The sequence below is a fragment of the Lampetra planeri genome, chromosome 1 (genome assembly GCF_965212315.1).
Source record: "Lampetra planeri chromosome 1, kcLamPlan1.2.h2, whole genome shotgun sequence".
Classification (NCBI taxonomy): Eukaryota; Metazoa; Chordata; class Hyperoartia; order Petromyzontiformes; family Petromyzontidae; genus Lampetra; species Lampetra planeri.
The window spans coordinates 39,178,830-39,203,141 of record NC_136107.1 but is presented as its reverse complement, the minus strand read 5'-3'; the positions used below and the strand labels follow the sequence as shown (position 1 = coordinate 39,203,141).

The following is a 24,312-nucleotide window of genomic DNA, read 5'->3' as shown; positions in this document are numbered from 1 at the left end:
GTGGACTTAAGTAGACGCAGAACCCAGTGAGCGGTCGACAGTTTGTGATGAGACACACTTCCGACCCCCTTGTTACAGTGCCGGATTAAGTTGGTGTGGGGCCTGTAGAATATGTTATACAGGGGCCCTATTTTTTTTTAAATACGTAAAATGTTAAAACACAAATGTTTTACTTGCATAGTAAAGTAATTGTATTTTTTATTTGCTATAAGCCAGATAATACGACAAATCGCTAACCTTAAACACCTAGTCGTTCATAAAAGTTGAAGGCAGTATAGTACTAGAGTAATAGAGCAAGTGCAGAATCACTGAACCGGAATGGATAGCTTGAAAGCATTTAGCGCGGGGCCCGTGAACGTGCGGGGCCCGTAGCATGTGTAGCTACTGTTGATCTGAGGATAATCCGTCACTGCCTTGTTATGAGCTTGACACACGACTGTTTATGGTGATTAAACACGTGAGTTGTGTATACGTTGAAAATAAAACTCCAGAGAAAGGTTGACTTTGAAACCATTTTATTGATAGTTCCTACATCAAGTCATTTGCAGTAACTTAATTACTGTGCTGTACTTGAGTTGCATTGCTTGTGTGCAAAGGGTTTCAGAATTATTCTGATTCTCCAGCCTGTAACAACAACAAGAAAAGCAAATTAGCACATTGCAAAAATGTCTAAACGGTGCAGTATCAGCAGCTCTTAACGTGACTTTCAAAGTTAAGTGCTGTTTTTGATATTTACAAAGAACAATGCTTAACAAATACCAGACTTTAATCGCAGTTCATGAGTAACTTTCATAGATCATGTGCCTATCCCATCAATCGTGAACAACAGACACAAACTTAGAAGACCTAGACATGTGTTCGGTACAATACTGTTCTGTCCAGAGTGATGGGTTTTCATGTGAAACTACCTTCAGACCTGAGAATGTCATTTAAAAGCTTGTGGATACCCACATTAAAACCCAGGCAGCACGTATTGCTGAGCTAAGCGACCTGACAAGCATTGAGTCCACAGTCCATGCAGCCACTCGTGTTCACCGGAGTTTCTCACTGAAATTGTGACAAAGCGTACCTTGACAACACCGCTATCCCGGGAGCGAGCCCGCAGCTTGTTGACCTGAGACTCGGCGATGTCCGCACGCTCGTCAGCCTCCTCCAACTCGTGCTGCAGCTTGCGGTACTTAGACAGGTTGGTGTTGGCCTGTTCCTCCTGTGGGATTTTTCAAGCAGCAAATACAAATGTGAAGGTTTGCATTGGTAAGGTGCGCAGTATTGACGCGTGCGTTTTCAGACGGTGCTGCACGTTGTTCGGGGATGATGTCCGACGTTCTTCCTCCGAGGCACCGGGAAGAAAAACGTCGGACATCGTGCCAGACAAGGCACGGTGCAACTCGAGTACACGTCGGAGAGCTGTATAAAACAACTGCGAATACCTGCGCTGCGGTGATTACGGATGAATTTTCTTTTACAAATGTGACCCAAATATGAATTTCCAATTACAGTATTATATTTGCTTTTATAGCTAAGGTTTCCGAATATTTTTTTGTATATTGTACTGGATGTTTTGCTTTGGCCTATGCATTATTTTTGAAGTTCATCGGGATTCTTATTGGCTTTCAAACACAGTACTTTTAAAACCAATTTTCATATAAACTATAAAAAAATATGTAACTAAGTGCATCGTGCATATAAACGAAAGTAAAACTAAACTAAATCATGGGTGTTCCCATTGGTCTTGGATACGGTAACAGTCTTTGATTCGTTGTGTTACTCTGCATTACAATGGGATGCGCAAACAAAGGAGAACGATGGTAAATCGGTAGATTAATTAGCCACCATCTTCTATGGAAAAGATGCAGGTAAGATCTTACCACTTCCTCCGACTGCCTCTTGTAAGCCTTCACTTTGAGCTGCAGTTTGTCGACCAGATCCTGGAGTCGCAGGTTGTTTTTCCTGTCCTCCTCGGTCTGTGAGATGAAGTGTCACAGGTCAGAAATCTGCATTGCCTTCAGTGCAGGTGACACACTCATCTCGTCACAATGAAATGCACCAATGAAGTAAATGTTTTACAATGTGTCAACCTGTAGCATACTCCTATTGACGTGTGTACATGTTAAAATAAAAAAATATAATGTTAAAATTAACATTTTTCATGTAATTTTAATATGTACAAAATATCCCATAGAATGCAACACTTCACGGCAATGAACAAAAATTGTTTGCGGTATAGCCATGTCAAGTGAAAATAAAAGGTGAAGATAAAGAGTGAAGAAAAAGTGGTGCAAGTTTTTGCCTGGTAAGACAGCTCCTTGATCCTGCGCTCGTATTTGCGGGATCCCTTGATGGTCTCAGCCGTACGCCTCTGTTCAGCATCCAGCTCAGATTCCAACTCGCGCACCTTTTAAAAAAACAAAAAACGGTTAGCCAAAGGTGTGCACGCTATACACTGCGGTAATACACAAAACGAGGGGAAAACCCAACACTGACACGTTTGAAATATGTAATATGTGTACACCAACCTATGAGTAAAATTTAAGTAGAGAAAAAATAATACTTAAACGAAACTATTTTTTTTTCAGCAGGTAAGGCTCACTGAGCTATATAGCTCTTTTTCAGAAGTGACCTGGCCACAAATGATAGCCCAATAAAGTGGCTCATCGTGTGTAAATTTCCAGCAGCCAAATACTCTGTGGATGGAAAAGCTGGAGGACCCGGAGAAAAACCCACACGACCACGGGGAGAGAGAAACGCAAACTCCAAGTATACAGGTGCCAGGGTTGGGATTGAACCGACAACCTCCTGCATACCAGGTGAGGAATTTAACATCTCGACACCTTAATTTAACTAACACTCCTAGTTTCCAAATGTCACGTTCAATCCGTGTTCTTACCCTGGTCTCGAGCTTCTGCAGCTGCTTCTTGCCGCCCTTCATCGCGATCTGCTCGGCCTCGTCCAGCCTGTGCTGCAGATCCTTCACCGTCTGCTCCATGTTCTTCTTCATCCTCTCGAGATGAGCGCTCGTGTCCTGCTCCTTCTTCAGCTCCTCTGCCATCATGGCGGCCTGGACAAATGGACGACAATTACGGCTCAGCTCGTAAAATTACGAGCACGTCAAATGTAAACGCACAATGGGAATTATCGCGCGGAGGATGTAACATTGTGTACGTGCTCACATCGGTAATGGCCTTCTTGGCCTTCTCATCAGCATTCCTCGATTCCTGAATACTTTCTTCCACTTCTGACTGGAGTTGAGAAAGATCACCTTCCAACTTCCTCTTGGTGTTGATCAGGCTCGTGTTCTTTAAGAGAAAGTTAAATACATTGTCATTAGAAACAGTTTTCATCGTGTTAACATTGCAGTGCAATTTCAGAATTAGTATTGACATTTTTTAAGGTGGGTTTTTTTTCTTCAGTTTTTGTTGTCACCTGAGAATGCAGAAGCTGCACTCTCTCGGTGGCTCCCAGCAATTCCTGCTCGGCCAACTTGCGGGCCTTCTCCGTCTGCTCCAGAGCCGATCGCATCTCTTCGACTTCGGCCACCAGGAGGTTGTTGCGGCGTTCAAGCATGGCGGCCTGTTCCTTGTGGTCTTCGTTTGCGCGGAGGGCATCGTCCAAATGAACTTGGAGGTCCTGAAAATTCAAAGCGGCGGCAATTAAGTTCCGGTGAAGACGAATTATAATGAACGGCATTTTATAACGAGTTCACTATTGGAAGTTAATAGTTTACCAATGATGTATGAAAGAAAGAAAATACTACATTTCACATTTAGGATAATCGGTTGTGAAGATGTGTGACTCATATTTACCTTGATCTGTCCCTGCACGTTGCGCAGGTGCTTCTGAGACTCGGCCGCCTGCCTGTTGGCGTGGTTGAGCTGGATTTCCATCTCGTTGAGGTCTCCCTCCATCTTCTTCTTCAGCCTGAGGGCCTCGTTCCTGCTCTTGGTCTCTGAGTCCAGCGTCGCCTGCATGGACTCCACGGTGCGCTGGAAGCCCCTCTTGATCTGGTCGATTTCCTCGTCCTTCTCGGCGATCTTGCGGTCGACCTCTGCCTTCACCTGGTTCAACTCGAGCTGCACCCGGAGAATCTTGCCTTCCTCGTGCTCCAGAGAAGCCTGTACATTCGGAATGGGATTCCATTGAAAAATCAGTTCGCTTTGCAAACGTGAAACATGTGAGGTTTGCAAAAAAAAGTGTGCATTTTACAAACTGTGAAATAATTTGTAGACATTTTAGTTTGCTGCTCGATCCATTTTGTTCCCATGGCTGCATTGCATTACCTCAGCCTCTTCGAGGGCAGCCTGGATATCACTCTTTTCCTGTTCAATGGCCTTCCTGTTCTTCTCAAGCTCGTGCAGGCTCTTGCTGCTCTCACCAAGTTGTTCGGTGAGGTCTGAAATTTCCTCTGTTGAAATAAACATCGCACGGGACCATTGCGTTAAACACAGCTCGAATATTATTACAATTCACGTTGAAATAGGCTTGCTTTAGTAAGGTTATGAAATTTTCCTTCAATTGAGGACATTAAATTGTATTCAACCAAAACTTTCTTAAAACTATCTGCCTGTTTCACAATAGATTATTCCAAAATGCTATTTTGCACGGATGGAAAGTTAAATAGGCAAGGTTAAATGATGATTAACGTACAAGTAACATTTGAGTATATATATTTAACGTACCCTGGAGGTTCTTGTTCTCTCTCTTGAACGTTTCCAGATGATCCAGTGTCTCTTCGTAAGCATTCTTGAGCTTGAACAGCTCTGTGCCCAGAGATCTCGACTCCTTCTGTGCAGCTTCCAGCTCAGCCTGGCTTTCTTCAAACTTCTGCTTCCATTCTGACAGAACCTGGTCAAGAGGTTACAAAAGTTGTTGTTGTTTTTTACGATACACACAATGCGTCGCAATAAATGTTCGCAACAAAGGTGTGCAATGACAATGAGCTGCGGTGCATTTGAAGTACCTTGTCGAAGGCCTTCTGCTTCTTATCAAGAGCAGCGGCAGCTGAGTGGGCCCTCTCCACGTCGATCATGAGGTCCTCCACCTCACCCTGCAGACGCTGCTTGGTCTTCTCGAGGGAGGCGCACTTGGAGTTTGCCGCCTCGACTTGCTCCTCTGCGTCCTGGAGACGAGCGGCCAGCTTCTTCCTGCAAGGCGTTGAAAGAGACACGTTTAGAGCCTAGACCTCCGATCGAAATCAAGGCGTTGAAAGAGACACGTTTAGTGCCTAGACCTCCGATCGAAATCACCTCTCATTTAAATGCTCATTGTGCAAGCGCTATATGAAGCGTTTAGTGAAGATAATAGTCTCAAGCAACACGCAGACACGTGTACATAAAACACTCGGCCTTGTGCAATATGGAGAGAAAAAAACATCAACAGTTCGTGAAGAACTGCATCACCCTCTTAATGTAAGAACTCATTGCAGGTCTCACTTGGCATCCTCCAGCTCCTCGGTCCTCTGGATGGCGTCGGTCTCGTACTTGGTCCTCCACTGGGCCACCTCGGCGTTGGCCTTGGACATGGCCCTCTGCAACTCGCCCTTGGCCTCCTGTTCCTCGTCGAACTGCTCGCGGAGGAGGTCGCAGTCGTGCCTTGCCGACTGCACGGCGTGGGCCAGGGCGTTCTTGGCCTGCACGGTCGCAGAGACGCGGATCGTGAGCTCGCTCCGTAGGGCGCTGCCATGGCAGTGCGATGGCAGCGTGTCCAGGTCAACGTCAATGCTCGTCTCTTACCATGTCGATCGTATTGGAGTAAGATACGGCGTCATTTTTTTATATTTGCAGCATTCGTACACCAGGCAAATATGCACTGCATTGAAATATACCGTGTAGTTAAATATACGAATAAGGAGGTCCAATTGAGGAGATTGTCCCGTAAACATACCTTGACTTCTTCTTCAAGCTGCCTCTTCAAGTCCTCGACTTGCTGGGTGTAGGACTGCTTTCCTCTGGAGAGCTGAACAACCAGAACTTCCTTCTCCTCGAGCTTCCTCGTCAACTCACCTGTTGGATTACCGAAGCGAGCGACACACGGACGTGGTCATTTCAAGTGGCAGTTCAACCGCAGTCCTCATTGACAACACAACGTTAAGGCTGCTTTCATTGAGCGCCCGTGAACGACCGCTGCTGCGGAGCACTTGCCAGATTCAGTCTGGAGCCTTGCTCGCTGGGCTGTGATGTCATTGATGGTGCGGATGTTTTCTTCGTCCTTGGTTTTGAGTTCGGAGAGCTGATCCTCCAGTGACCGGGACAGTTTCTCAAGATTCACCTGCACGCAACAACAAAAAACCCAGAGCGTCGCTTTTAAGTGTACGGTGTACACACACACACGTGTTTAAAACAAAGGAAAATAAATTATTATGAAATAATGTATCTCATTTTAGAAGCGGACAACGGTTGAGGCAGCAAGCAGAGTTGAGCTTGCAATGAAGTTTACAGGTTTTTTTTCCATGCGTATGATCACTAATGAGAACTAAAGTGCGTCAGTGAGCTCGTTAGTGTCTCTTCAGAAGTGGGTCGTGATAATATGTTCAGTGTATATTTGTCTATCATTTGAAAACAATGTATGAGGTCAGCGTTATCAACAGTTGATTAGGTAAACTGGTTTTAGTAAATTACTTGCCCAATTGTTTCTTTATATCCAAAGTGATTTGAGTACCTTGGACTTTGTGATCTGCTCCATGTTGCTGCTGAGATCGTCGACTTCCATCTTGAACTCGCTCTTCTCCTTCTCCAGCTTCTGCTTCACGCGCTGCAGGTTGTCGATCTGCTCCCCGAGCTCGGCCACGGAGTCGGCCTGCTTCTTCCTCAAGGCGGCGGCCGTGGCTTCGTGCTGCAGGGTGGACTCCTCCAGGTCTCTCCTGAGCTTCTGGAACTCGGCCTCCCTCTTCTTGTTCATCTCGATCTGAGCCGAGGTGGCTCCGCCGGCCTCCTCCAGCCTCTCGCTGATCTCTTCGAGCTCCCGAGAGAGGTCGGACCTCTGCTTCTCCACCTTGGCGCGAGCGGCACGCTCCGCCTCGATCTCCTCCTCCAGCTCCTCAATGCGGGCCTGCGGTTGGCATCAAAACACAAAGCACTTGTGTAAGGACTGTTGTCTCGTGAACTCGTTTTAAAGTTCAGAGAGATTTTTATTTCGTGCGGCGTGTGAACATTGAAGAACTTCACCTGAAGTTCCTTGATCTTCTTCTGCAGTTGAGCGGACAAGGCAAGCTCATCCTCAATCTTGCTGTTCAGCTGGCTAATTTCAAAGTCCTTCCTGAAAAATGAACGCGCAAAAAAAATGTGTTACCTGCACACAAATACAAACGCGTGTGCGCGGCGACTGCTCTGATACGAAATAAATTTGTGTTGTGAAATTTCAGAGCACATACTTCTTTGTCTTCTCATCAATCTGCTGCTTGTCATTCTCCAAGTCCATGATGGACTCCTGGGCCATCTTAAAGTCGCCCTCAAGCTTTCTCTTCGTCCTCTCAATGTCCATACGCACTTTCTTCTCCTGCTCCAATGATCCTTCCAACTGCGCAAAGTGTCAAACGCACACAAAACAACAACAACCCAAGATGAGACACACGCACGACCAATTTCGCAAGATGCATTTAAAATAAGTCAAACATATGCGTGTTAAAATATATAGTGAACAAAAAACTGCAATGGCCAAAAGTAGGTGCTGTTTAAAAGACCACAAATTTGATTTATCAATCATTTAAAGGATGTTTTATTTTTGGGGGAAAGTAACACTACAGGTGGAATACTACAGGAAAAATACCGATTTTAAATGACAGCATGGTAAAGGTGTGAATGGAGGCACTTCGTGGCGAGAGAAAGTACTTTAAAGGCTGCAAGAAAACAGGAGGGAGAATCGGCCAAGGTGGTGGGCAAGTCAAAGGGAATTCCAGATACGAGGGCAGCAGGTTTCTGACACTTGCAATTATTGTTCAAGTTTTAATTCACGCCGCAGCTCATCCATTCTCCACCAAATGACTTACATCGTCCACTTGCTGCTCCAGCTTGGCCTTGGCCTTCGTGAGGGAGTTGACTTTGTCCTCCTCCGCCTGGAGGTCGTCCAGCGTCTGCTGGTGCGCCTCCTGCAGGGCCTTCTTCTCCTTCGTCAGCTTGGATACGTTCTCGTCCAGCACGGCCATCTCCTCGGTCAGGTTTTTCACCTGGAGAGGAGAAAGAAATTAAGCCGAGTCAATGAAGCAAGAAGCGCCGAACATGTGATCGTGGCGAAGCGGACACGCGTTTACCGCTTATTTCAGAGAGGTTCCTAGTTTGGCCACAACGGCCACCCTGGTGATGACTGTGGCTCTTATATCTGTAGACATCCACCACTTCATGGTGGATGTTGAAAATTCAACGGTCCAAATTTCATCAATTGTCCCCATACACTATTTTATTGGGGGAAAACAGCGACGCAATCTCTCCCTACTGGCAGATTAATGCCCATTTGCATTGCTGCATTCACCTTGTGCGGCACAGGCAAAACTCCCACTGCGGGTCCCCTTGGCTAGACCCCAGCAGGACGCCGCAGTGGGTTGAGGTGAGATGTGATACGGGCATCTTGGCCGTGCAATTCCTTCTTCTCAACGTTTAATTACGGTGCGAGTCGTACAGCGCCGTGGTGAACAAACCTTGTTCTCAGTCGCGTGCTTCTCCTTTTCCACCTTGGCCAGAGTCAGCTCCAAGTCATCGATGTCCTTTTTGAGCTCAGAGCACTCGTCCTCAAGCTTCCTCTTCTTGGCCGTCAGCTCCGAATTCATCTCTTCCTCCTCCTCAATGCGCTCCTGCATTTCTTTCAGTTTGCTCTCGAGCTGTATCTTGGCCTTGATCAGCTGGTCGCATCTTTCTTCAGAGTCGTTGATGGAGTCTTCCCCCTTTTAGAGGCACAAAACAACGTAAGTACGTGGTTTTTGTGAATGGTAAAATTAAGTGTGTATCTGTTTTTTTTTTATCGGTGTGGTTTGTGGTATGTGGGTTCAGCGAACAAACTTACACTCTGGACTTGCATGAGCAGGTCATTTTTCTCCTGCACAACGGAGATCATCTTCTCCTCCAGCTCCTTACGCCGGGCCTCAGACTTCTCCAGGGCCTCCTTGGTCTTGATGAACTCCTCCTTCATGTTCGCCATTTCCTTCTCGGATTCGGCGGACTTGAGCAGAGGCTTGATCTTGAAGTACAGGTTCATCCACGGCCAGTTCTTCACACCCATGAAGGCTCTGATGTTGTACTGGATGACGATCAGAGACTCGCTGAAGGGAAAAAAGAAATGTATCGTTATTCACGAAGCAATAGCTTCTCCCAATTTCCAGACGCATAAAAAACTGAATATTCAATGTGTATACTTTTACACAAGGAGCCAGATTGCCGATGGGGTGATATTTTCGCGGCTTCGCATGTTTGCGAAAAGTTAATGACTCCGTTTCAGTAGCTAACTAATGATTATTGCAAAGAACTACCAATCTACCAAACTGCACTGTTTAGGTCTACAGCGGACATTAGAGACTACAGTTTATTTGTAAGCATCATCATTGTTCGTCGTATACAAATTCTAAACATCGTATATATATACACACACACAATCAAGCATCCCGTATTTACATATGTTCAGCATAGCATGTAGGGGGGCAGCAGTGTGAACTCAGAGAACCGAGATCGATGCCTGGCCACAAGCGAACACCAATGGTGAGTCGTATCTGTCTGTACCAGTCCTGCCACCCTCCCCTTTCCATCTGGACTGGCCAAAGTTAGCGAAGTATGGTCGAACAGCCCCTCCTGCCCTGCACGGCGTGGGAGATCTTTCATCGATCAGTGGATTGACAAAAGGAGCTGTAAATTACTCGTTTATACGCTGCGTCTATACGGTGTGTAAATATCGAAAGAGATGCGTGTGTGTGTGTGTATTTACCGTCTCTCCAGCATCTTCTTGAACTCGACGCGGCTCAGGTAGCCACGGCCGAGGGCCTGGGTGCGCGTGAGCAGGAGGGACAGGCGGTCGTCCCTCATTTCCTCCAGGGTACCCAGGAGACCAGCGCGGAAGAACACCTGGGAGACAGAATGAAGCGGAAGGCCAAATGAGGTTTCTCTTTTGTCCGTTTCGAATGCTCATGGGTGTCCTGTTATGAGTATCAGGAAAAGCTTCATTCTCAACGTCCAGGCAGTGCGCCACAACTGCACGGTATGAAACATCTTCTGGGAAGGTGACATCACAAGACTAGGATATTTGCACTATGAGATCTCGTTTACCAGTGGCAAAATATAGTCATCTGGTCCAACACCAATGGAGACTAGGCTCTAAAGAAAGCTGACCAATCAACTTCAAGGACAGTGCATATCATTATCATCATCAGAGTTGTTTCTTTTTGTTTGCATTTTGACTTCTTGTGTTGAGGTTATTGCAAACATGATGCCTTGTATAAAGGTGTCATATTTTGTACCAGTTAAAAGGGTAAAACCCTATTACTAGGACTAGGGTACTTGTGATACCCCTTCAGTTTTGGTATTTCTTGCAGTCTCATAGCTTTTCCATTCACGTAATTACATTAATTAAGTTAGGGACACGATAACCGTTAAGAACAGGAAGTGTGCTTGGGCACCTGACGGGATGATGGTGACGATGATGATCAACGATCAATACAGACGAGAGGATAAAACACGCAACGCTGCGGAGATGGATTCATTGGGTCGGCTAACGACCAGAAACCAGATGCACGGTTTGCGTCATGAGAGCATATGGGGTGGCACTATCTTTGGGAGCCTTCAGTCACCGCTGGTTACACGTCGGGCCAACGATGACGACTACCACGACGACGTTTACCTTGGTGTGTCCGAACTTGTACTGCGTTTCATCGAGCTCCAGGGAGGCCATGAGTTTCTCGCAGGCCTTCTTGCTGTCGACGAACTGCCCCTCGGGCATGGCGTTGGGGTTCAGCACGCGGTACCTACGAGGCACGAGAGAGCACGCGGGTTCACGTGATGCACGGCACAGCCTTTCACGACAGACTGCTGGAGGTGACTGGGTGTTTCGGAGGTTGTAGTTGTAGCGCTCGGATCTTGGCTTCTAATCCGTATGGCTGATGTAGATGCAGAGCAACAACGTACAGATTCTAATCGAGTGAGTCAGCCATGATTATACGGAGTTCTCAAGTGTAGTGAGATGCAGCCTGTCATTAACGACTGCTATCTATCATACTCTTTGGGTCTTTCGGTAAAGTCACGTAGATAGAAAAATAATGAAAAAATAACGATTATTTTTTCTATCTCAGTGACTTTCCCGAAAGACTCAAAGAGTATGAATTCCTGCAGTCACGAAAGCTTTAAGTCAAGATGCTATCTATCATATTACATTTGGTGGTGACATTAATTTGACGAAATTTTAACTCTGAAAATAAATTAAAAAACATCGGTTTGACTGTCTGTCTGCACTCACCGCTGCTTGAAGTCACCGTAGACGATCCTGTTGGGGAAGCCCTTCCTGCAGATCCTGATGCCCTCCAGCACACCGTTACAACGCAGCTGGTGCATTACAAGGTTGTTGTCCATGGTACCTGGGTAAATCACGATGAACAATGAAGGCCACTGAGCGAGAAAAAAAACCTTCACGTCGTTTTTTTTTTCCTGGGTCATATTTGTTTGAGAAATAGTCGTAAGTAGCTTTGCCCTCATATCAATTTCCATGATATGCTTTATAAAATGTCACGGTCTGATGATTACCGCGATGTAGGTTTCTCATAGCTTCGTACAATAACTGTAATTTTCCATTTGTCATTTATTTTGTACTTTGCTGTGCTTCACGTGTTAATACGGATTTCTTTAAAGTTATTTAACTGCGTTGCACTCAATATAAGCCTGCAATGTCTTATGATCACTGCAACTTAAAAAATACAAAATTTAATTAACTATTAAATGTATGATGCCCTATAACCACCAACCATTACTCTAGGCAACTATTAAAAAGTGCTAATTTAATGGAAAATTTTATTTGTTTTTTTCGTAAATATTTAGTCAGTTATAACATAATTTAAGGAAAAAGCAACCAGCAACGGCAATCACTATGGGACGATGTTGTACAGAACAGACGATGTCATTATTTTTAATATTATACCGATTCAAAAATGCATTTTAAGCATTGCTGCACGTATGAATTGCCAGTGTGAGCATTGCAAAACAAACCGGGTGTCTTGGTCTCATTGGGGATCAGGCAGCGCACAAAGTGGGGGTGAGTTGTCTTCAAGTTGGCCATCAGCTTGCTCAGATTCTCCTATAATCAAAGATTTAGAACAAAAACACGTTAAATGTCGCCAAGTCACTCTTCAAAATATGCATTGGGTATTGGGCCAGTGGGTCTGCTCCCCATCTCTCTATCCCCTGGCTCTTCACACTCGGTTTAGTTTACGTTCACGGTGTCTATGCGTGCGCCACAACGTGGCGTGACGGGCACGCGCATTGCCTCGACGATAGCCACTGAAAACATTTTACTGAAAGATGTATTCGATGCGTGCATGAATCATTTCGATGAACAAAATGCAATTGTCACCCTTTGCGTGACTCACCCTGTGCAGCGCAGACACGGTCTGGAAAGAAGAGCCCTTCTTCTTACCCTTCTTGGCACCGGAATCTATTTGCGTGACACAAACACGCAAGGTTAGGGTGAAGCGGCGGAGGTAACGGAGTTAACTAAAACACCCACTGCAGCATTGCGGATCATAACAAACTGCGTAGATTTGCTTTAGCCCACCGGTGTGTTGAAGCGTGAAACCACAACATTTACAATTTTTGAGTACGACGTTTCGCTGGTAATTGCATCCAGCATCATCGGGCAATTCGCCAGAATTTGTCTTTTGTCAACGTGACACTTTTTTACTGATTGGCCGTGTCGGGTGGTGGAGAGTTACGACACATTTATAAATAACGCGATCTAAACCCAAAAACGTTGATTATGAATAATATTGGTCGCGAAAGCCTGCTACGTGTTAAACTGCGTAGATTTCGTGACGTACACACAAAGATAGTTCCCACGTTGACCGCTCACCTCCATCAGCACCGGCAAAGGTGGCAAAGAGAGCGCCGAGCACTTTGAGGCTGGCCTTCTGGTAGACTTGGACCACAGAGTCGTTCAGTGGATCCTTGTTCTTCTCCAGCCAGCCACCGATGTTGTAGTCCACGTTGCCGGCGTAGTGGCCGAGGGAGAAGTGAGCCTCGTGCTTTCCCTTCGACGGCTTGGGCTTCTGGAAGAATTTGTTCTTGCCGAGATGCTGGTCGTACAGCTTCTCCTTGAAGGTCTGATCGTTGGCTTTGGGGAACATGCACTGCTCCTCGAGGATGGACATGATGCCCAGAGGCTGTAAGTATAAAAGAAAATGGGAAGAATACAATTGTATCATTTTAGATGTCTTATCGCCGTACTTGTTTGTAATCTGTCACTATAAGTGCCAAGCGGTGCTTTACGGAATCTGAATATTGTGCAACCCAAACCTTCTCGATGAGGTCGATGCAGGCCTGCAAGTCCATGCCGAAGTCGATGAAGACCCAGTCGATGCCCTCCTTCTTGTACTCCTCTTGCTCCAGCACGAACATGTGGTGGTTGAAGAACTGCTGCAGCTTCTCGTTGGTGAAGTTGATGCACAGCTGCTCGAAGGTGTTGAACTGTGGAGAGGACAGAGGGGACATGGTTCTCAAGGAGGCATGATTCGCAGTGCAGAGACCAATACACACGTGGCCTCTATTGCATGTAAAGATTTGTTTTGATGCAATTATTGTAAAGAGGGGAAAAAAGCACTTACATCGAAAATTTCAAACCCAGCAATGTCCAAGACACCAATGAAGTGCTGCCTGGCTTGCTTGGTGTCCAGTGACTGGTTAATGCGGATAACCATCCACAAGAAGAGCCTCTCAAAGCAAGCCTTTCCAAGAGCACCGATGTTGTTGTACACCTGTAAGAAAGGTAAATTTAGAATATGTCAGATGATGGAATATAATTTACGATGATGCATAACGAACAATGGGAGAAACACATTTTAATGCAACTTTAAAAAGGGTAACCCCCCCCCACCCCACAAATGTAATCAAAGTACCTGTGGAACGGTCTGGCCTTTGGTGACATACTCATTTCCGACTTTGACCCTTGGCAAGCAGAGGGCTTTGAGCAGATCGGCAGAGTTGATTCCCATCAAGAAGCAAGCCTTGTCCGCATCTGTGAATGCAGATGCATACTTGTATTGAGGGTGAATATATTACTTGGGATGATGCCATGATGTACTGATCAGGACAAGCTGGACTGCTAAATCCGATTCGATCTTCCAGGTCTGTGCATAGTAGTGTATAGTGTAGTGTATAGTGGTGTATAGTGAAGCGTATAGTGTAGTAGTGTATAGTGGTGTATAGTGTAGTAGTGTATAGCCGTGTATAGTGTATAGTAGTGTAGTGTATATAAATGTATAATGTAGTATTGTATATTAGTGTGTATTGTAGTGTGTAGTGTAGTGTATAGTGTAGTGTATAGCAGTGTATAGTAGTGTAGTGCTGGAGTCTGTCGCCAGGGAGAGGGAGGTGTGGACCGCCACTACTCAACACGCTGCTGCTGCAGCGACCCTCACCAGGACAAGCGGACCGAGAATCAAACGAACGAACGCTTAGGAACGCAAAGGAGATGGGCATTTTGACTCCACTCGTCTTACCTTAAGTTCAACACGATAACATACAACTGGGAAGGTATCGTTTGGAGATTGAGATTAACTTTTGGCATCAAACATTTGGTGGGGCGTCATTGATGACGCGTGTCTCGTACCTTCTGAGCCGTCAGGCTCCGCCTGCTCCTCCCGCTGTTTCTGCTTGAACTTCATGTTGCCGTAGTGCATGATGGAGCCGGTCAGCTTGTAGATGCTCATTTTCTCCTCGTTGGTGAAGCCCAGGATCTCAATGGCGCTCTGAAATTGAAAAGAAAATACCATTGCACAGGCGTTGTAACTTTATACATCCGCAAATTGCTGAGTGCCTATCGTTTTAACCAGCATGACCCCGTGGTAGCCGGTGGGTGAATATATATATACATTAAATTTCGATTTAAAGCTTTCGTGACTGCAGGGATTCATCTTCTTGGTTCTTTCGGTAAAGTCACGTAGAAGGAAAATAATAAAATAATAGTAAATAATTTGATTATTTTATATAATTTTACTATGTTTTATTTTTATTCTTTTATTATTTTCCTTCTACGTGACTTTACCGAAAGAACCAAGAAGATATGTATATACATTGCTGGAGCATGCAAGCCCATGGGGGTTTCTGTGTAGTTTATCATGTTTGTGTTATAAATTACTTGCTTATAATATACATAATTAACAGATAAGTGTTTTCGAAATTGAGGTTTTCTTCCATAATGTTTTTAGCTAGTGGGAGCTGGTCCCCAATGATAAGCCATCACCCAATATGACATATTTACCTATCACTTAAAACATTTTTTATTCATTATTTAAAAAATGTAGTAAGGTTTGTCACGTGAACAAAACGTTCAAATGAGTTACTACTTCAGCAGAACGGTATGTTGTAGAGCAAACCACAACATTTAAAATCTGAGTTCACGTTTCGCTGGTAAGTGTAACCAACAACATCATGCAGTTCCCAGATTCGTGAAAAAGCATTCCTGTTTTTGGTCTTAAATAGGGTAAGTTCATGTCATTAAAGTGTCCCTACAAGTCCAAAGGACCCCGGGGGTTATAATATTCGTGTAAATTCTAATTGTTTATGTTAATGTGTGCATGGCACATGGTCTTGTGCGTAAGATACTAAATTGATAGTGGTTATATTGCAGCTATATCCATTTCAATGGAGGTACACTAACTATCTGTTGCTCTTATTACTTAATGAGACTCTTCCAAAAAGCACCGAGCCTATAGCTATTTCAAAATGGTTGAAATTTTAATTTTATTTCTCTCAAGATCAATAGATCTTCTCACTAGTCTTGGCCAGTAATAATTCGTTTTCCACAAATCAACGTTATCAAAGTGAATGTTTTAGTTGTACACTGCCGTGCTCACATCTGTTGCCATCAATTCCTCTTTGTCGTCGATTGATGAGACAGTAATTTCACCCTGGCTGATGAATGGGTAGTCGTAAGGGTTGGTGGTGACCAGCAGCATATCTGTTCACGCACAGTCACATCCATGGAAACAGACACGGGCATCAGCCGAAGGCATTGAAACACGACATGAAGCGTGGATTTGTCAGGAATATTTGACACACGCATTCACCTGCACTTCAGGTTGGTTCTAGACAAAAATTAATGGACGAGGATTGTTTATTTCATTGTTCTCAACAAGGTTCTAACCATACGTGCTGGGGATCGTGGTCATGTAAGCCGTACCGATTCAGCACACGTGCATTCAGTTTACTTCTGTTTCACTATGTGACATTCTGACCTAACTTGGTGAAAGGCATTTCGCGACAATGCAGAGAGCATGATTGTGGAGAAGGACGTGCCACGGAAAACATACCCAGGAGCTCAGGCTTCTGCTGAGACAGGATTTGGAAGAAGATGTGGTAGTTTCTCTCTGTTGGGAGCTGGAAGGTGACACGGGATTTCTCCAGCAGATCTGTAAAATTTTAGAACGTGAAATATCATAAACAAAAAATATACTCATTGCACGTGTTCATTTTTGTTGTACCATGCCAACACAATGCAAGGTATTTGCAGAACGGTGTTTAATACTCACAAGTTTCAATATCTGCAGATGCAAGCTTGCCAGTGGCACCAAAGTGAATTCGGATGAATTTTCCCTGGAGAGTTGGAAGACACATTTTTTCACGATTATTATGACATTGGCTGAGACACCGATGAACCGCCATTCGCTTGCAGTTGATACAAAGATGTGAAGCAAGGAATAATAAGAAAATGAAATAGAGAGAATACTCACGAAACGCGACGAGTTGTCATTTCTCACGGTCTTGGCGTTACCAAAAGCTTCCATCAGAGGGTTGGCCTCGACGATTTGATCCTCAAGGGTACCCTGTTAGAGAGGCAACACAGCACCACAACATACATTTTTTGTGACTCAAACTTGCCAAGCACTTGGGTTTTTTTTGTTTGCAAACCCACACACTACGTATCTATATCACCAGTGCATAGCGTGTAATACAGTATATAATGTAATGTGCTCGCTTACACAATAGTTGTGATATTCTTAACACACGTTGAAAGGGACATTTTGTACATGTATGCATTAAGGCCAATTTATAGTTTTGTTTATATTTTTCTCACGGTTATCACCTGATTTGTATTACAAAAGTTTTACTATTATTACTCTGCTTGTTTACCCAGAAATGCCTCACTGAGTCTCAAGATCCTTGTTTTTAGAAGGGTCCTGCCAAGTATCCCCGCTAGGGAACGATATTGCTCTGTGTAATCCCAATTGACTAAATTGTTGGTAATCTTTCAGCATTTGGATATTTACTCTCATGCTGAATTAGTAACTAATTGTCATGTTTTTTTTGTTACGTGACAAACATTACTAATTGGCTGTGTCGGGTGGTGGCGGGTTTAACGACACATTTATATTCACGCGATCTTAACCGCCCCCAAAAAAACCTCGATTATGGAGCATCGGAATGTTAGGGCACTACCAGCTCCACTGCATGCTTTTCATTTAGCTATGGGAGAAAGCCCGAGGAACGCAAAGGAAACCCATGCAGAAGAGGGGCAGAATAAACCAACGCCACACAGAACGGCACCTTGAGTTAGGATATTAACTCAGACCCCGCTAGACGTGAGGCAAGTGGTTGACACGCTGCCACCCTGCCACCCAATCGGCCTCCAGTGTAAGTAGCACTTCGTAGCGACACAACTGCCCTATCCGAAGGGTCGTGAGGTTATATTTACATTTTAATACAAGCTACAATATTGAGCCAATAATACACAAGTGTTTAACTCTGTATATTACTGGTAGGAACCCACTGGTTCCACCAGCCCACAGGGGATTATTGTGTCCGTCCGTCTGTCGTGTAGGGAGGGGCTGCGTGGGTAGTGAGGGGCTGGGTGGGGAGGGTGGGGAGGGGCTGGGTGGGGAGGGTGGGGTGGGGCTGGGTGGGGAGGGTGGGGTGGGGCTGGGTGGGGAGGGGAGGGTGGGGAGGGGCTGCGTGGGTAGTGAGGGGCTGGGTGGGGAGGGTGGGGTGGGGCTGGGTGGGGAGGGTGGGGTGGGGCTGGGTGGGGAGGGGAGGGTGGGGAGGGGCTGGGTGGGGAGGGTGGAGAGGGGCTGGATGGGGAGGGTGGGAAGGGGCTGGGTGGGGAGGGTGGGGCTGGGTGGGGGGTGGGAGGGGTGGGGCTGGGTGGGGAGGAGCTGGTCACCCCGTGGTGCCCTTATAAAACTCAACGTTTAACCTACTCACGCCGGCTTGTGCCGGCCCTCACAGTCGGGCATATTTGTGGAATACACCACGCCGCCGTTGACCCTGGCCATTTTCTATTTAAAGTGGCTATTTGCAGCAACAATACCTTAATTTTCCCCTCCTGCTTCTTCTTAGCAGAGTCTCCCAGAGCCGCAATTGTTGCGAAGTACTGGATGACTCTCTTCGTGTTGACAGTTTTCCCTGCACCAGATTCTCCGCTGTGGCATAAAATGACAACAACAACAACAATTGGTACATTTCACAGTAGCACCATGCCCGCTCACCGTTTGACGTAGTACGATGAGTAACTTACATTTTTTTAAATGTATTTAACGCAGGAAAAGTGTGCGTTTCATGTACGACAAACCCTCAACCTCACGCAACGTGCAAAGCCACCAGTTGATAACTACATTGTGGTCATTTAGTCGAAGCCTACCGTCAATAAATGACCGAATAAAAATATTTGCAATCGACAGGCAGCAATGAGAAGTAAAATAGACAACTGTAGACCGGCATCATCATTATGAGGGCTCATAAGTGCCAGCCCTGTAAAGGTATAAATGTTCACTGCTGCCGTCTGCCGCTGCGAGCCTCACATATGCAGAGGGCATTGGGCAGTAAACATATGTGTGTGCCGTTAAAATAAATTCAGGGCTGCACTAATTCTTCTGTTGTGATGAGTTTTCTCGACATTAACAGAATTTTTTTTTTCATTGCAAAGTTTACAAATTACAACATCCACAGTAGGAAAATTGTAAGTGTTGAAAATTGTCCAATATATTTTGTTCAAATGAGCAAATTATCACAGTAATCTTTTTACCTAGGGTAATCACATTCCAGTTGTCAATAGGTCGTCGTGTTCGCTGCTTATTGTTTGCATGTATACTAAAAAATTAAGCCACACTGTGTGATGGAGAATGAGTTACACTCACGTGATCAAGATTGACTGGTTCTCTCTGTCTGCACGGGGAGAATATGCAAGAAGATGCAATGAACAAAATCAGTACGATTCAACAATTTAAAAAAACATGTTTATTATAGTCGGTCCAAAACAATGTTTAATTTGTGATTGGAACAAAAAAAGCAGTGAAGTAATGATGTGCTTACCGCTCAACATGAACTGATAAGCGTTATCAGAGATGGAGAAGATGTGAGGAGGTGCCTCCTGACGCTTCTTCCCTCTGTATCCAGCCACAACGATTGGGTCGTACACCGGCAGCATTTTGTATGGGTTGACGGTGACGCAGAAGAGGCCGGAGTAGGTCTACAAAGCAGCACGACGCTCAACGTTACACGGCGCTCACCCACACGGCGTCGTTGCCCCAGAACTGGGTCATCCCAAGCAATTTCAACAAAGTAGGGTCCGCCACCTCTACGCTACAACCCCCGGACATATCGTGAGAAGAAGCAGAATATCTCACAAGAGCAGTCGAGGGGAGAACTCGACGCCAATATTTAAAGATTTGCAGATTTCACAGATTTCCCAGGATGGCTCACAATGTTTAATGAGTCGCAAATTTCCCAGGATGGATACTGTCAAAAATAGGACAATCCTAGGAACACCAGGACAGGGGGCAACCCATACTACAAGCAGCAACACAATACTGTGCATGAAACTCGGAGTGCCGTTCCTTACGTAAATCATCCAGGCTGCGTATCTTTCCTTCAGGTTAAACAGCACAGACGGTTCGTTCAAGAAGGTCAACATGACCATGTCCTCAATTTTGTCGAACTTGGGAGGATTCATCTGGTGAATTTGGTCCTCCTTGACTGTCACAGTCTGCGGGGGAGAGAATAACTCATGTCAGAAACATTTTACGTCACACTGTTGAGGTAATTGATCCGAATGAATCTAGGACAATCGTTACACTGATTTGTTAATACATTGACTTAAAGCTTTCGTGACTGCAGGAATTCATATTATTTTGGTTTTTTGGTAAAGTCACGCAGATAGGTTCAAAGAAAATAACAAAAAAACTACGACGTAGTTAATAACATTAGGAACGCTTGTGTTGCGATCGAAATATCGTAGTTTATGTTATTTTCTTTGAACCTATCTACGTGACTTTACCGAAAGACCCAAAGAATTTATTTATACATTGTAACATAAAAATTAAATTAAATGTGTATATATAGTGGTATTCTCCAAATAATGGCCATTGAAAACTTTGGAACACATTTCATAATGCATACCTGGCCAAACTCAGTGTCGACGGTGACTTTGCCACCCTCGCTGCTCTTGATGGTGCCCTTCACGAACTCGACCTTCGGGTCGTTCACGAAGCAATTCTTCTTCATGTCGAAGGGGCGAGTCTGGGCCTCCAGACGCTCCTTCTCCGACTTGCGCAGGAAGGGAGCGGCCTTCCCGAACTCGTGCAGGTCTCCCATCTTGCCTGGTTTCTAGGCGTGCTAAGGACAACACATGCAGGAATGGTACATAAACATATAATCTTAATCTGGTGTGTGCATGATCTTCAAAATAAAATGCGTATTAGACGTTTATAAAAAAAAAAAAGACAAGTGGGTTATGATAGTGATTTAATAAATATACAATACGTCTTGTCAATCCGAAATTGAAATTGAATGAAAAGTTTTTAGTCCATGAACCTAGGAGCCTTCTGATGCAATGTTGTTTCAGCACTGAGCAGGGAATCTCTCTGGACCCAGTTTGAACTTTCTAAGGCTCACCAGCAGAGCGAGTTCACTCTGCTGAATGCTGATAATTGTCTGATGTTACAGCCAACCAACAGCAATGTGATCTTCGTTTAGCACTTAATACGTTTTTTAGGTTTACGTTCTTTGGTTGCATTTTTCCACAGTGTACATTAGAAAATGGCCTAAAACATATTGCACTACGTAAATTAAAATTAATGTTTTGGTGGCTGAATAGACCAGCAGTTGGAAGCGGGGACTTCATGCAAATTGGGTCCAGTTTAGCGTTGAGGTTATGAGCTCTAAATCTTCCGGCACGCATAGATATGTAAATATGAACTCGAGTTGTATACATTTCTCTGAAGCTAATTTTAAACTCTAAAACATACTTGTCTGGAGTAGGCAATGTTCATGTCAGTGTTTTACTTTGTGTCTCAAATTTGAAAGCGACCTACAACGTAATGATAATCCTTTCTGTGTAGCAACCACGTGTCGTTTTTTGTTCCCATGAAACATAATCAAGTTGGTTTCCCAGCTTATGAATGATAAATATATTTTTCATGAAAAATGAATAGTCGTATCAAACACTATTACAGCTGCAGCCTCTCATTCTAACTGTGTTTAGTGTATTGCATGAAACAACAGTTCACTTCCTCGTTGTCTTTGGAGTTGGAACTACCTCCCATTGTGTCTTTACAACAACAAAACATCCCAAAGCATTGCTCAATAAAAAAAAAAGTTATGTTCTGCTCTACCATCATTTGTCCTATTGATTGCTGCTTGCTTTGTGCTGTCGACCATTGTTTCTGTGCTGAGCATTCATGATTTATAACAAAATAATAAAAAAATATTAAGGCAATATATATCCAAGGATCAGTTCAGGTATCACTTGCCATATTTTTTTAGCCATGGCGAGAAGTCAAAACTTGGGTAAAAAAGGTCATACCCACTGATCCACCCTTGTGACTTAACGATTTCGGAATTTCTCCCATATACGAACCCTTCTCTCTGCCTTAGATGCAGAAAAGCTGGTCCATGCCTTCATCTCAGCTCGCATAGACATACTGCAAATGTCGTACTCCTCCCTGGCGTGGCTAAGGTGCTAATCAATTTGCAGCATGCGGCTGCTACGGTGTTAACCGGAACACCTTCACATCATTTTCCACCCGTTTTGGCCTCACTGCACTGGCTTTCAGTTTGCCATATAATAAGTTTAAAATCATATTGTTAACTTACAAAGCAGTGAATCATCTTTCCCCAGCCTACATCATTGACATGTTGCACCCATATCTCCCCCCAAGGTCCCGAATATCATAAAGATGCAGATCTTCTCTGAATTCGCAGGTCGAGATTTAGGTCTATGGGTGACCGGGCTTTTTCCCGTGTCACCCCTAGGCTATGGAACGCTCTTATTCCGCGAGATATGAGGGATCTCTCTGAGCCTGTGGACATTTGTAAAATGCCCATTGAAACCTATTTATATGCTTCCGCTTACTAAACGTTTAGTTCATTTAGTAAATGATTATTGAAGTGTTTTTATAACATTATTTTTATGCTGAGTGTCCTATACAGCGCTTTGTGATCCTTGATGGAAATCGTTATATATATGTAATTATTATTATATTTAAACTATTTAATTTGATCTTCATTTGAAGTTGTCGTGACTGCAGGAATCCATACTCTTTGGTTCTTTCGGTAAAGTCACGTAGGTAGAAAAAATCAATCGTTATTATATATCTGAATTTTCCCGTGGGATGGTTATGCAGTACTTTGCTGCTGCTGCGTTTTCATATCTTCTTTTACAATGTGATGCAATCAGAGCAGCTAAATCAAATGTGTAGTCCAGTTGTGTTCGAACCGTAGAAAAAAATATTGTTTTTGTTGTTAAGCTAAGCTCTTTGATAAATGTAATATGTGCATTTACGTGCAAACGTAAAATACTCAAAAACGCAAAATGTAGTAAAACTCACCTTTGTATAACTTGAAGGTAAAAGCAGCAGCTGAGCCTTAGAAGGAAAAAAAAATAGCAGTTACCACATACGTCTCGTGAAATATCGTTTTTTTTTATAATCAAGTGTGATGCTATGCAAATGTACCAATTGCTTGCGAAAAGTTCACGGAGGAAGAGAGACACAGACAGAGACGGCGCTGGTGGGCCGACCACGCACCTACCTCCCGCTGCCACCCCAGGGTCTGTGCCCTCTGAGACGCTGCGGTGATAAATTTATAGGCAAGAATTACTCCAGACACAGCACAAACGTCGAGCACGCCCTCATTTGCATGCGGGCACGAGAGAGAGAGGCAGAGATTGACAGAGCTGCCACCCGTTGTCTCACCCCGTTACGCCCACAAGTGGCAAGGTCCGTTGCCTTTAATGGTCGTTAGCATCCACTTTAACTTTTTCTTTTTTTAAAAATAGACCCTTTTCTGATTCAGCGACATCCCGACTCCGTGACTGTCGCGAGAAGGAAGATGCCCCCCCCTCCTCCTCCTCCTCCCCCCCTACAGCTCCTGCCTCATTTGCCGCTGCGGCTCTGCAGGGGACAACGCTCTCTTGTCTCGGCGCGCTGAACTCGTTTGTAACCTTTGATTCGTCCTGGTGCGTTTTCACATCTTTATTTCGTAGCCTGCGGTGCGCGCACGAAAAGAGGCGATGTATAGTGCGCGTGTCGATTCGTGGCCACGTATTTTTTGAATGAACGTTTTATTGAATGAAAGTTGTAAACAAAAAAACGAAAAGGTGTAAAAGAAGAAAATCTGCGAAAAGTACGTATCGATATAGTTAATTCATTTTATTTAAGAGTACTCCGCAATTACATCGGCAACCGCCAGTATACACGCTTAAGACATTCTTAACTTTCGATTGAAAGCTTTCGTGACTGCAGGGATTCATCTTCTTGGTTCTTTCGGTAAAGTCACGTAGAAGGGAAATAAAAAAAAATATTTTTATTATGTTTAATTTTTATTATTGTTTTATTATTATTTTATTTCTCTTCTACGTGACTTTACCGAAAGAACCAAGAAGACATGCTTAACTGTAATTTGATCATCTGTTACGCAATATATTACAGGCAAGTGACAAGCAGCTGTTGCTGCCAGGCTCAGCGCTCGAGGCTGAAGTCAATGTCGCAGAGTGCAAAGCAAATGAAGTCCTCAACTTTTTCGTGGTGGCGGCGTTTACATTCTAAGGTGGCTTTCTCGCTTAAATCGACTTCGGGCGAGTTCTCTAATATTGTTCAGTAAAGCAAAGGTTTTGAATCGCAGGGGTTATCGCGGGGTTTTTTTTTTACAA

At 44.4% G+C, this 24,312-nt stretch overlaps 1 protein-coding gene across 2 annotated transcripts; it reads right to left on the bottom strand.

The window, feature by feature from the left end:
• Nucleotides 1-498: 498 nt before the first annotated feature.
• On the bottom strand, nt 499-23,372 carry LOC144722414 (myosin heavy chain, skeletal muscle, adult-like). Of its 2 annotated transcripts, none has more exons than XM_078600664.1 (41): nt 23,193-23,372; nt 22,991-23,026; nt 20,562-20,777; nt 20,005-20,148; nt 19,476-19,632; nt 19,301-19,328; nt 18,475-18,586; nt 16,901-16,993; nt 16,700-16,763; nt 16,481-16,579; nt 16,025-16,128; nt 14,779-14,917; nt 14,066-14,184; nt 13,775-13,924; nt 13,467-13,637; nt 13,024-13,333; nt 12,545-12,609; nt 12,165-12,252; nt 11,422-11,539; nt 10,810-10,933; nt 9,901-10,037; nt 8,989-9,244; nt 8,627-8,869; nt 7,982-8,158; nt 7,367-7,512; nt 7,161-7,251; nt 6,655-7,044; nt 6,138-6,264; nt 5,881-5,999; nt 5,430-5,626; nt 4,958-5,141; nt 4,677-4,842; nt 4,278-4,402; nt 3,804-4,112; nt 3,424-3,627; nt 3,171-3,296; nt 2,888-3,058; nt 2,291-2,395; nt 1,869-1,964; nt 1,070-1,207; nt 499-624 (listed from the first exon to the last, which is right to left on the bottom strand). In XM_078600664.1, the coding sequence occupies exons 3-41, from the start codon at nt 20,754-20,756 to the stop codon at nt 607-609; spliced, it is 5,805 nt and encodes a 1,934-aa protein (XP_078456790.1). In that variant the 5' UTR covers nt 20,757-20,777; nt 22,991-23,026; nt 23,193-23,372; the 3' UTR covers nt 499-606. The 2 variants fall into 2 exon arrangements, with proteins under 2 accessions (XP_078456790.1, XP_078456798.1); XM_078600672.1 differs by having other exon boundaries at nt 23,189-23,217.
• Between the last annotated feature and the right edge of the window lie 940 nt (nt 23,373-24,312).